General features: G+C 34.1%; 3 protein-coding genes across 8 annotated transcripts; 1 reads left to right on the top strand and 2 right to left on the bottom strand.

The window, feature by feature from the left end:
• The first annotated feature begins 297 nt into the window (after positions 1 to 297).
• On the top strand, positions 298 to 5,197 carry LOC133669671 (protein neprosin-like). The gene is made up of 7 exons (XM_062089902.1): positions 298 to 1,067; positions 1,163 to 1,249; positions 1,585 to 1,860; positions 2,417 to 2,587; positions 2,752 to 2,805; positions 4,202 to 4,348; positions 4,476 to 5,197. The coding sequence occupies exons 1-7, from the start codon at positions 747 to 749 to the stop codon at positions 4,851 to 4,853; spliced, it is 1,434 nt and encodes a 477-aa protein (XP_061945886.1). The 5' UTR covers positions 298 to 746; the 3' UTR covers positions 4,854 to 5,197.
• Positions 5,198 to 5,760: 563 nt separating this feature from the next.
• Positions 5,761 to 9,317, bottom strand: LOC133669672 (uncharacterized). 6 transcript variants are annotated; one of them, XR_009833948.1, is made up of 4 exons: positions 9,152 to 9,317; positions 8,615 to 9,073; positions 6,243 to 7,094; positions 5,761 to 5,911 (listed from the first exon to the last, which is right to left on the bottom strand). XR_009833948.1 is itself a non-coding variant. In XM_062089903.1 (3 exons), the coding sequence occupies exons 1-3, from the start codon at positions 9,224 to 9,226 to the stop codon at positions 6,978 to 6,980; spliced, it is 651 nt and encodes a 216-aa protein (XP_061945887.1). In that variant the 5' UTR covers positions 9,227 to 9,317; the 3' UTR covers positions 5,985 to 6,977. The 6 variants fall into 6 exon arrangements, 2 of the variants coding, with proteins under 2 accessions (XP_061945887.1, XP_061945889.1); XR_009833949.1 differs by lacking the exon at positions 5,761 to 5,911 and adding an exon at positions 5,985 to 6,202; XR_009833947.1 differs by lacking the exon at positions 5,761 to 5,911 and having other exon boundaries at positions 5,985 to 6,593; positions 6,662 to 7,094.
• Positions 6,381 to 6,893, bottom strand: LOC133669898 (NADPH-dependent aldehyde reductase 1, chloroplastic-like). The gene is made up of 2 exons (XM_062090225.1): positions 6,783 to 6,893; positions 6,381 to 6,593 (listed from the first exon to the last, which is right to left on the bottom strand). The coding sequence occupies exons 1-2, from the start codon at positions 6,891 to 6,893 to the stop codon at positions 6,381 to 6,383; spliced, it is 324 nt and encodes a 107-aa protein (XP_061946209.1).
• Positions 9,318 to 12,725: the final 3,408 nt, after the last annotated feature.

The following is a 12,725-nucleotide window of genomic DNA, read 5'->3' as shown; positions in this document are numbered from 1 at the left end:
GTCACATATCTTATATTTTTTTCGCCTTGTATACCCATAATTATTAATAGGCAAAAAAAGAGGTGAAATCAAAGGGATTGCAAATTATAATTTCATTTTTCAAAAAAGAAAAAAAAATTGATCGATAGATTTCGGTGTATATATGTTTTAGAGGGTAACAGATCATAATCACATTCGGATCATATTATACCTAGATTAGGTGAAGAAATATAAAATACAAGCCATGTGGCATCACCAAAGCATAGAGAACACACCAATTGAGTGCTATACTTGGAGTTTAAAAGAAGGTAGAAGCAAGGGATGGAGAAGACTGCGAAGGAAAGAAAGCTATGGCTATGAAGAACTTAAAGTGAAAACATTAATGAAAAGTTTTATGGTGGCAGATACACATTCAAGTAGTGCAATAAAAAGAGGCCTGCTTGTGTAGTTGGGTAGGTCTGGGTTTTTATAGTGCTTTCAAGTCTTTGTTCCTTCTCTCTCTCTTTCTCTCTGTCTTTGGTGCAACTCCAAAGCAACACAAAAATTAAACACTAAATATCACTCCTCTTCTTTGTCAACACACGTATCTGAATCCAATGTATGTAGGCAATGATGATCTTGATAGTGAGTGTGTAAGAGAGGGGGCCTCTTAATTTGCAGGTTAATTAACCATCTTCACCAACCTTCCTCCTCACCATAAAGACCCTAAAGAGAGAGAGAGATAAGTTATTTTCTATTATCTGCTCTGGTTTCTGCGGGGGGGTTTGATGCAAGTGATATCTAAAGAAAAAGTCAGATTTGTTATTGTGATAGCTATTCTGTTTTTTTTTTCTAGTAATGGTTTGTTAGTTCCCTCAGTTTCTATCTTTGTTTCATTCTTGGCACTGAAAGACAGAAACATGGGTTTTCTAGTAAGGAAAAGAGGGTTTCTAGCTCCTCTCCTTCTAGCTCTTCTTCTTGTCCAAAGGTTTAGTGCTGTTGTATCAGCCCTAAATTACACAAGTTACAGGCAAGTCAGTAGCATGAGACTTGAAAGGATTCAAAGGCACTTGGACAAGATTAACAAGCCTCCTGTCATGACCATAGAGGTAATATTACAAACCCGTCTTCTTAAATTTACAACAAATTTGTTCATGTTTTGATTTCATCTCATGTTGGGTTTCTTGCTTTGGCATGCTTACAGAGCCCAGATGGAGATATTATAGATTGTGTTCATAAGAGAAAACAGCCTGCTCTAGATCACCCTCTCTTAAGGAATCACAAGATCCAGGTAACTAACCTGAAAAAGCACCTCCTTAATTCCCTCTCTTCCCCTATCCATTTAATTAATGAGTATCTCACATTTGCTAACCTTTTTCCTCTAACATTTATCATTTACTATCTTATAGTTTTCTACGCGAAAAAGCTGAAAGTTCTGGAGTTTCTAACCCTAAATCTTGTTTGTGAAAAGGCATTTCTTGGCTCCATGTACTTTGTCATCTTTCCTTCTCTCCTAAAAAGAATTTATAACTTTATTTTACATGTACTGTTAATTACTCTGATTTATGCTAACAACAACAACAATAGCATTAAGGATTATGATAATTATGCTAATGTAATTAACAGAGAGATCCACCAGAAAGGCCTAGAGTGAAAATGTTGAAAGAGGATGACAAAACGAAGAAGAGTACTAATGTCGAAGAAGGTGTGATAAGAGGTTCATGGCAAATGTGGCACAGGAATGGAACAAGGTGCCCTAAAGGAACTGTTCCGATACGGCGGAGCACGGCTCAAGATGTGTTGAGATCCAAGTCTTTGTTCGACTTTGGCAAGAAACAAGCACCAATCTCTCTTGCTAGACGCAAAGATGCACCCGATGTAGTTAGCGCCAATGGACATGAGGTATCCTATCTCTTCCCACCCTTGAAAAAATTGCTTTAATTTTGATTTTTTTTAGTTACTATACATAATTATCTCAATTTGTTGTGTACAAATACATTCAAAGGATATATTTTCACTACGTAAGTAGGATGATCTTATGGTGCCCTTCCATCAAACCTTCTCCTGCATGGCTTGATGACAAGAAAAATTATGGTAGTTTGGCTTGAAAGTTTATATATATTAATTATCAAGTTTTTAATGTATAAATAGCATTTACTCGCACCATAAAAAATGGATCCATACTCTGAATGCACACACAAAGATACAAGATTCATACTTGATTCAATCATTTTCCTTTTTCAAACGGGAAATTTATTGCATCTGAGGCAACAGGGTCTCCCCTTAGAATGAACCAAATTTCTAGCCATATGATGATGGAAGATAGTTTCCCTTCCAAGGGACCCACAAGATTTACCTTGAAGATGGTGCTGCATTTATTTTCTAATCTGAACTTTGATCGATCCTTTTCTCTCTGCTGCTGCTGCTGCTGCTGCTGCATGTGCACCATGGCTCCCAGCATGCAATTGCCTACACTGGATCCTCGCAAGAGGTGTATGGAGCGAAGGCAACAATTAACGTGTGGGACCCGTCAATCCAAGTGGTCAACGAGTTTAGTCTATCCCAGATATGGGTGCTCTCGGGATCATTCGACGGCTCAGATCTCAACAGCATAGAAGCTGGGTGGCAGGTACCCCTTCCATTTCCTGTCCCTCGCTGCACATTATCCCACACTATAACATTTCGATTAAAAACCTTATTATTCTTAATAGTATTGTATTTCCTAGGAAAATTAATATATTATATGTTTTATCAGTGGGATTTTTTGAATTTATGATTTATTCTACTAGTCAGGTCAGTCCGGAGCTTTATGGTGACAGCAGGCCTAGATTGTTTACGTACTGGACAGTAAGATTTCTAGCACTCTAATCCTCCTCAATTAGCAATTAATTAATATTTTTTGTTGTTATTATTAAATGAATATTCAAACATTATGGAATCATTCTTTGGAATAATTAATTAACCATGTGCACGTCCCCTAAAACAATGAACAAAATTGGGTTCATAAACTTTAGAGTCAACCTTATCATCTTGAGCTGGAAAATCTGCTTTCAATCTATAAGGTTTCCTCTTGGAAAATGTTTGCAAATATTATACACTAGTTGGATCAAAGTCTTCTTTTATGATATATTTTTTTATAAAATAATAATCTCTCCAATAAAATAAAATTAATGATGTGATAAATATTAGGTAGGTACTCTGAGATAATACAAATTAAGAGTTTGTTTGAGAGTATAGCAGAAATTATTTTTCAAGTATTTATTTTTTAAAAAAAATACATTAAAATAATATATTTTTTAGTTTTTTAATATATTTTTTTGATATTAACATGTTAATTAAACTGATTCACAAAATAAAAAATTAAATTAATTTGGAACTAATTTTTTTTTAAAAAAAACCAAGATTAACATGTAATAAATATCAAACATGGCCATAATTGGAATCAACAAAACATGAGCTGTTAAAAGAAAAGAGAAGTGCTAAACACTTCGAGTTAGGCCTTGATAATAATGAAGCGACAGCAAGCCTTTTTGGTGGATTGGACATCCTCCTAACTATTTCCTCGACCATAAACAGCTTGCTATTCTAATTTTTATGTTTTAAAAATAGGTTTTTAAAAAATTAATTTTTTATATTTTTTATATTAATTTTTTTAATGTTTTTAAATCATGTTGATATATTAATATTAAAAATAAAAATTTTAAAATATATATATATTATTACAAAGGACGTGCACATGGTGCTTGCAAGTTCTTTTTTTTTTTTTTTTTTTGATTCACGTGGGGTGTCCGGGCCAGCTTGCGCGCACCACGACTATTCCCCACGGCCCACTGGACATCCTGCAAGCCCAGGGGCAGGTTAGGCACCGCGGGGGTGACAGGCGTGCACATAGATGGTCGAACCTGGGACGGGGGCGGAACAAGTCACACGATTGACCACAATAGCTAGGCCCTCAAGTGCTTGCAAGTTCTTAATTATACAAGCGTTGTGGGGCTACAAAATAAGGTCATTAAATCTAGGGTTGCAATTAAGCTGTGCCCGTTAACTGATACGTACGATCAAGAACAGCTGGGTGGGAAAAAAAGAAGGTTAAACATTAATTTTAATAATGGTATAATTGAGACTTTTCTACGAGAATTAATGATTTCAAGGCTGTGCAATTAATATTGGTGTTTGTCAGAATGTAGTTGAAGATATTTTCTGATTGGATATGATATTTACTGTTTTTAATTGCATTTTACAGAGTGATTCATACCAGGCAACAGGATGCTACAACCTTCTCTGCTCAGGATTTGTGCAAACGAATAGCAGAGTAGCCATTGGAGCTGCCATTTCTCCTGTATCATCGTATGCAGGAAACCAATATGATATTAGCATCCTCATTTGGAAGGTAGAAAAGCATATTCATATATTATTTTTAAATCATTGAAATAATAAAAATAGAACCTAATATTTATAACTTATCGCACAGACTTGATTTCTAAGTAGGTTTTTTTTTTTTTTTTTTTCGAGAATAGGACCCGAAGCTAGGTAATTGGTGGATGAGTTTTGGTGACAACACCCTAGTAGGATACTGGCCAGCAGAGCTTTTTACACACCTAGCAAACCATGCCACCATGGTGGAGTGGGGTGGTGAAGTGGTGAACTCAAGGGCTAACGGCGAGCACACATCGACCCAGATGGGCTCCGGCAACTTTGCAGAAGATGGGTTCGGAAAGGCAAGTTATTTTCGGAACCTAGAGATCGTGGACTCTGATAACAGCCTCACCGCAGTCCAGAGCATCTCAACGTTAGCTGAAAACACCAATTGTTACAACATCAAGAGCTCTTACAGCAATGAATGGGGCACACACTTCTACTATGGAGGCCCTGGGAGCAATCCACTGTGCCCATGATTATGCTTGTCCTTGTCATCGTCTTCTTGAATTGAAAATATATTTCTCTAGGCTCACGTAAATCTCTCGTCCTATCAAATTCTTTCAATATGTAAGTATGGTTGTGCTATTTCCGTTTTTGTTTCTGCTATATCTCCTATGTTTTTGTTTGTCTTGTGAGGAAGGAAGGTGTGTAGTCGTCGAATAGGCAGAAGTTTATAGCATAAACAGGCACGGAAATAGCAGTATTTTGGCTGGCTAGGTATCTATTATGTCAATCTTTAGTTTTCTTGTATGAAATTGAAAACAGTGTACTGTCATTTTTTGTGGGTTCAATAGCTAAAAGGTAACGTTTGTTCTTACAACTCAATTTATCATCATCCCCGCCGGCCGGCCACCTCTGAAGCTGTTTGGGCTAAAAATATTGCTGCTTCCGCAGTTCCACAGCTTAGTTTCAATTGAATTGTATTAGTCAAATTTAATAAGAGTACAGCTCATTGTTTCCCTTAACCACCTTGATTGACTAGATTTTCGTAACTTACATGTTCATTGAGTTCCTACGCAGAATTAATTTGTTTGATAACAGAAAGCTCTTTGTTAGTAATTCCATGAACGATATGAAACAAATTGCATAATTAAATACAAATGTTTTTTTTTTACTTATTTTTTCTTTCCATTTTTTATTACATAAAAATATTAAAGTTATAAAAAAAAGAGATGCAACACATAGACAAAAGGTTGAACACAAGAAAAGAGACCTCCATTGGCACAAGAATTTCCGCCTGGATGAAACTGTCAAAACTCTTGCGTAGAGGCTCTAGCTAAGGTCTAACTCTGCAGATGGATAACGTTCAAAAGTGCAGACGAACTTTATGTATGCAAAGCAACAAGGCTCAAAGAAAAATTTCAAATCCTTAGTACAAGTATGTTTCGTGGTATGATTCATGGCAGCTAGCAAATATATATTCAAGAAGCACGTAATTTCTGAATGTATAGATGTTACAGGTTAAGGTGGAATTAATGGAGCTTCCTCTACATTTAGAAGCTTTACTTTTCCATCTTCCACATATGAAGACCATCTACACAAACAAGTCAAATGTCTTATGAAAAAATAATTCATGATCAAAACACAGATAAGTGGAGTCTTGGATAGATGAAAGATAATATGTATATAAACGGCTGAAACGGACACAAAAATACAAGTGATATCGTGCAAAGGGATTTTCAACCTTGTGATTGCGACAACCACCCTCTTTTCTAAGTGTTTTTAGAGAGAGAGAAAAGGTTTAAAACATGTTTGAGATGTTAAGGAGCAGCCATCTAATATCATGTCATGTTCTAGCAACATGAAGTATTGACAATGACACCACCTGCAAGGTAAACAAATTCCAATATTTGTAAAATACTTACCATTAGGATGCAGAACTTAACCAGTTAGGTATGAGGAACAATCATCAGATGTCAGGAAGACAAAAGACGGTGCAATCTCATATGGCTGCCCTGCCCTGCCCTGCCCATTGGAATCCCAGACCCAAAGCTTTGAACCTTCTAAACAGGCAAAGAAGCCCGTTGCAATGGCGTCCAAAGTGGACCTGGGGCCTCAGCATTTACTCCAATCCCTTCGTTTATAAGCTTCAGAGCCAGAGCTCTTGTAACTGATACAATGGCACTCTTAGTAGAGCTATAATCAAGCAACCCTGCACTCACTCCATGGTCGTTTTGATAATACAGCTTCCTTCTTTCATGTGCTTCAAACAATCCCTGCATACCAATTGGGAATAAGATCAAAAGAATTAAGATTTCTTGACTGGTTAATTACTCTCAAATACCCGCATCTTCATTATTAGAACTTCCTCGCTGGATGGAAGAATTACTCGAAGCAGTTTTTCTTACAGAAGAAGTGACCATAAATGTTGGTTCTTAACAGCCTCTCAAGCCAAACCTCTGTACCTTTTCTAGTGTTGTACTATAATGTTGCACGACTGTGCTGTTCACCAGAATATCTATCTGCCCATATTTGCTCATAACTTGATCAACAACTCTCTTGTAAATTATCTTCATTGCTAACATCAGTAGCTATGGCAATAGGTCTTTTGCATCACTTGTCTTTGCCTTCAGTATCATCTTCAGGGCATCATTCTTGTTTCAATCCTCTATGCTTTCTACATCCGTAAACGCCACAGTTGCACCCTCTAATGCAAAATGATAGCATACAAATTTTCCTATTATGGAATCACCTCCTGTTATCATAGCAACCTTTCCCTGCCAAAAAATTGAGTTATATATTAGGTTTTAATTTGTTGTTCGATTGGAAAAAAAATAAACGGATTAAAAGCCAATGACGAATAAAATGAAAAAGGAGAAGAAAAATGGTGCACATAAGTTTGTTAGAAGGGTTGATGAACTTGATGTATTCAGGGTATATGTGTTGTGGAAGTCAGTGCATGAGATATTCTTTGCCTGTCTGTTGTCATTGAGTCTGTGATGAAAACTGAAACTGCTCCTCCTTAGTTGTCATCCTTTGCCACTGTCATTGGATACTTGTTCTAGTCTAAAAAGTGTTAAGCCTAAGGTGGGAAAACAGATAACAGTACAGGGAAATGTGAGAAACTTCAGTCTTGAAACAGAGGCTGCAAACTTTGTGCGGCCAACATCCAAGTACCAGCAGCCTTGGGAGATAAAAATTAGGAGACATCACTATAAATGACAGCTTCCATTAGACTCTGTTATCTGATCCATTGAGAATAATGATTTGACTCTGCTGAGCAACAGGAAAATTGTGCTTAAAGACTATTTTGATACTTTAACAACGAAGCTTGTTCAGAATGGTTCAGGTACAGTAAAAGTCAAAAGTTATTTCTGTATAGCAGAATCTCCAACATATTTACATTGCATAAGCTGCAATACATGCTGCTCCATAAATCTCAAATGTATGTAAACATGGAAGTAGGGGACAACATGAATTAAAATCACAGGAACACAACTCAACATGCATCAAAATGTACTTCCCAGAGCAAGTTCATCAAAGAAATCAAGGGAACCTAGCAACAGCATAAGCGGGCAAAAAAGAAAAAGAGTCAATAGTATTTAGGTGAACACAATAGAAAAACAATTTCTAAATTCAGATTGGCAAAATTTAAAACAATCTAACCAGAGCATTTTATGCAACGGGGATAAGGGTGTTAGGGACAGGGGACACTGTTTTCATGAGCTGTGTCCTTTCGCTTTCTGCATTGTGCATCGTTCAGTTCATGTTTCATAGAATCAATTGACTGAAAACAGACGAAGTCCATCAAAACTTGAGTGTATGTCCGATAAGCAGGGAATAAAATGAACCACACGCATCATATGCATGGAATATGTAGCGGGCGTGTAACAATACTGAATCATAAATCAACATTCAGAGACCATCAGACCGCATAATTGTGTAAGCCTATCAATGCAATTATGCAGCTAACATTGTTTATCTTGTCTTGAGCTTAGAAAACAGAACTGCACAAGTGGCCCAAATTAGTGTTTCCAAGTTGCACCTATAGGTTTTCAAAATTCTTTTTTTCCGTACTTGTAAACTCTTCAGCAAAGATGTATGAAACCATTAAAATTAGAACATTTCTTTAAAGAAAGTAGACCAAACTTCATACAAATATTTATCACAACTCCTCGAATGCTAAATAAACAAAAAAAAATCGAAAAGTTTCCCAAACAATATCTTTCCCTGTGGTTCAATTACCAAAAAGACTCCAATCATTAACTTTGAAATTAGAAACAGCAAGCTTAAAAACCTCAGCCATTGGCAAGAACCCAGATTGCGCGGCCGGGGCAGGTAAACCAGCACCAACAGTCGCAGCACTTTCACTCAAAGGACTTATCAAAATGGGTTCATAGGCAACAACGAGAGCATCGGTGCCAACATTCTTAAGTCGAAGATTGGCCAAATAAACCTGCACAACATTCTGGGCTTCCCTTCCTTGTCGTGCTTTAGAAATCCCCATCTGCCCAGTTGCTGTTGTAACAACAACTGAAACATTCCCAATTGGAACCTCAACCACGCCTGACTGCTCAACTAGAGTAAACCCTTGAGCGTCTTGCTCATTCGCAAGGTCTTGAAGAAACCAAACGGCACTTCCATTATCATTCACATCAGGCTTCAAATCTAAGAGCTCGAAAATCAAGCTTTCATCACGACTTGGATCCACAAATGCCTCTTGATGATCAGGAACTTGTCGAATGTTGCTCACATCCTACAAAAACAAAAACATTTAGTTTTTTGATAGAGAAAAGAAATATATATATATATATATATATATAAAGAAACTGACCTGGAATCTGACAGGGAAGGTGCTGGAAATTGAGCCGCCGTAGAGAGGGCGGTCGGTGCAAATATCCTCCGGCATTCTTTTTATGATTAACTGATCCTGAGGATGGGACCAGAACAGTTGCGAAACTTCACGGTTTGTGTTTGGTTTTATATAGGGAGTTCAAGGGACGTATATTCGACGCCACATCTGCTTTATTTGTAAGCTAAAACGGTTTTCTGAGATTATTTTTATTTTTTGAAATTATAATAATAGCATATATTTAAAACTTAATGCAGCAAGTACGTCACCTCTGCTTTATTAATTAATTATTAAGTAAAACACTAAAAGGCGAAGAGTTTTTCCTCGTAGAGAAAACTTACTCTTTTTTTCAATTTGGGTATCAACCTTTTATTTTGGTCAGTTTCTCCAAATTAAAGATCAATTGTTTTTTATTTCTTAATCAGGAATAGAATTACAAAAATAAAGATCAAGATTAAAAATGTGCCAAATATAGGTGACATCCTTAGAGTTTACATGTAAAATACATTTAGTTTCTCCATTTTAAAAAATAACTTAATTTATACAATGTTCTTTTAAATTTCAAAAATTTAATTTTGATATAAAAATATTTTTATTATTATTTTTTAGTCCCTAGTTAAAGAGATAATAAAGAGATTGATGGAATCTAGCGATGAGAGAAAAAATCATTATTCATGTCATTTCTAAACACCAAAATAGTTGTTCTTGATGCCCACAAGTTATATGCGATACAAAGGGTTTAATACTAGTTATTTAGAGCTTTAATGTTGCTTAAAAAACAAGTCTAAATTGAGGAAGAAAAATACAAACTAGTTTGATTTTGAGTTTTTAAACCCTTTTTTGCATGTTTTGGGTTGATAGATTAGTTTGTAGATGTTATAAGAGTGTTGGTGGTGTATTTTTAGGTTGAAATAACTTAAAAATTGAATTTTTTAGGCACGAAAAACACTAGCTCAATTTTTCAGGTATCACCGTGATAGTTGAAATATGGGCTCGCAATTAAAACATTGTTTGCCTTGGCATACAATGTATCGATTGCATATTTTTTTTCAAAAAAAATAAATCATCTATCCTTTTAAAATATTAAAAAAATTAAAATTAAGCCCATACACGCGGATGTAGACTTAAAGACCCACATGCCTAGGCTTTTCCTTAAATGGATCAGGGGCACTAGGCCATAAGCATACACCCCTAGGCTTTTTTTTAATATTTTAATTTTATATTTAGGTTAAATATAGATTTAAGTTGATTTTGTTTCATTCAATCATTCAATATTTGAAATGATTTTCTAAAATAATTTATAATATTATAATTCTTTTTTATTTCATCACCCTTTAATTTTTTTAATCTTTTGAATTTAGCTCTTATTATTTAGATTGCTATTTATTTTATTTAAGATAAATTTTTAAATTTAATTTTATTTGTTTGTTTTTTTATCAATTTTGAAAATGATTCGACTTTCTCCAATTTTTTTATTTGTTGTTCTTTGTTGGATTTACTTTACTTAATCAATATTAAATTGTTTGGTAATTGATCTTTTTGTTTCAGCCGGAGTGTAGGATTTAATAAGTTGTGAGTGTGGAACCTTTACTTGAGTTTAAAATATTCGCCCGAGTTTTATTTTTATTTTTATTTTTTTTATTTTCATGCTATATTTTTTTAATTTTATCATTTAACATTTATATCATCAATGATTAGGCTCTTTTTTTATGCTATGTATATGATTTTTTTTAACTTTTTTTTTTTATATAGATTCCCATGTTTTTTTTAGGTTGATCTATATATCAGATTCTTTTCTTGTTCGGATCTGTATTCTAAGTTATATTTTTGTTCAAAGCATGTTCTTGTTGCACAATATTTTTTTTCTAATAAAAAAATATTCTAGCCCCAGCACAGCGCAAGCACACAAATCTAATTTATAAGCTAAACGGTTTGTTAGTTGTCAAAAATTCTTAATTCTGAGTAATCAAAAGCTTTTTATCTCAGTATTGGTGTTCTTTAAACTTTAAAGTTTCAAGAATCTTAATCATATCCCCTCATTAAATTAACTAGGTTTTAGTAGCAAAACAAGCTCAGGGCTACAGGTAATTTCTTGATTTCATGTTTTTTATCATATCGGCCCGGCCAGAAGTCAAGCACTAAGAGCGTGTGGTTACGGGTGCTTTTTAAATAACTTTTCATGCCGAAATACATGCCAATAATGTTTTTTTATTTTTTAAAAATCATTTTTGACATCAGCACATCAAAACGATTCAAAAAGTACAAACCGCACTTAATTTTAATAAAAAAAAATTCAAATTTTTTTGGAAACGCAGCCACAGCCGCGTTTCCAGATGCTGCCTAAGCAATCATACTGATCGCTAATACTTACCACCACCGCTATTAGTGGTCTAATCACTCTCGATGGCTTCCACACAGCGTTGGACACCACTTTTAGGCACCGTTTGGGAACGCGGCTGCGGCTGCGTTCCCAAAAAATTTGATTTTTTTTTTTTGCTAAAATTTAATATGGTTTGTACGTTTTGGATCGTTTTGATGTACTGATGTCAAAAATGATTTTTAAAAAATGAAAAAACATCGTTGGCATGCATTTTGGCACGAAAAGTTATTTGAAAAGCACCCGCAACCACACTGCCAAACACGCTCTTACTAAAAAACGAAAAATAATGGGTTTTGAATTTTATTAAATTTCTAATTTCTAAAATATGTGGATTCTCCACTCACACCGGGCTTAAAATTATGTTTTTAAAAAATTTAATTTTTTTAATATTTTAAATCGTTTGATGTGTTGATATTAAAAATAATTTTTAAAAAAATAAATAAATATTATTTTAATATATTTTTTAAAAATATATTTTAAAAATTAACCGACACGCGAAAATAAATAATGAAAAATAATGAAGGCAATAGAATTTAAAGAATTGTATATGAAAAATATAGGAAAATAAGCTAGCCACTGTTTTTTTCCCCTCATAATCAGGGCCTAAAGGCCCTCAAAAAATTATATTAAATGATGTAATGTAAACCCAATTAGATCAATACAGACTCATAGGAGGGCTGGAATGTTCGGGCTATTTTTTTAATGCTTAGACAAGTTGGGCTCCTTTTAGTTTTGTTTTTAAAACTTTTCTATTTTATATCTAGGTTAAAAAAATGATAAAAAATAATTATTGTTAATCAAATTGAGTTTATAAGTAGGTTGCAAGTTTAAGAGCTTAATTTTTTAATGCGTTTTTTATTCCTCAATTTAAAAGAAAAATACATTTTACCCTTTGTTAACTATTACTATTTATTTATAATTTAAACCTAAATAATACAATTTTTATCATTTATTATTATAATTTATTTTTGTTATCTCGACCACACATGCCTATCACAGTTTTTTTTTTCTTGTAAGAAAATTCATATAAAAAATTACCATGCACTTTATCATCTTATAATTAAATAAAAAATAATCTCTAGGATAAACAAATTTATTGAATTTGATGATGTGCATAACTTGTATCATAAATTTGTTTTGTTGATTCAAGTTCACTTAGTTTATTTTTAAGAAAAA

This window comes from Populus nigra, chromosome 12, assembly GCF_951802175.1.
Source record: "Populus nigra chromosome 12, ddPopNigr1.1, whole genome shotgun sequence".
Classification (NCBI taxonomy): domain Eukaryota; kingdom Viridiplantae; phylum Streptophyta; class Magnoliopsida; order Malpighiales; family Salicaceae; genus Populus; species Populus nigra.
The sequence above is the reverse complement of the archived record's forward strand: the minus strand, read 5'-3'. Positions and strand labels throughout refer to the sequence as shown.

What these genes read in the sequence shown, in the direction of transcription:
- LOC133669671 (XM_062089902.1), top strand. Translation starts at nt 747, where the DNA reads ATGCAAGTGATATCTAAAGAAAAAGTCAGATTTGTTATTGTGATAGCT. An exon ending in TAAGGAATCACAAGATCCAG is followed by an intron (nt 1,250 to 1,584) that starts GTAACTAACCTG and finishes TGTAATTAACAG; the next exon opens with AGAGATCCACCAGAAAGGCC. An exon ending in TTAGCATCCTCATTTGGAAG is followed by an intron (nt 4,349 to 4,475) that starts GTAGAAAAGCAT and finishes TTTCGAGAATAG; the next exon opens with GACCCGAAGCTAGGTAATTG.
- LOC133669898 (XM_062090225.1), bottom strand. Translation starts at nt 6,893, where the DNA reads ATGAAGATAATTTACAAGAGAGTTGTTGATCAAGTTATGAGCAAATAT. An exon ending in ATAGTACAACACTAGAAAAG is followed by an intron (nt 6,594 to 6,782) that starts GTACAGAGGTTT and finishes ATTGGTATGCAG; the next exon opens with GGATTGTTTGAAGCACATGA.
- LOC133669672 (XM_062089903.1), bottom strand. Translation starts at nt 9,226, where the DNA reads ATGCCGGAGGATATTTGCACCGACCGCCCTCTCTACGGCGGCTCAATT. An exon ending in CCTTCCCTGTCAGATTCCAG is followed by an intron (nt 9,074 to 9,151) that starts GTCAGTTTCTTT and finishes TTGTTTTTGTAG; the next exon opens with GATGTGAGCAACATTCGACA. An exon ending in GGTTCTTGCCAATGGCTGAG is followed by an intron (nt 7,095 to 8,614) that starts GTTTTTAAGCTT and finishes ATTTTTTGGCAG; the next exon opens with GGAAAGGTTGCTATGATAAC.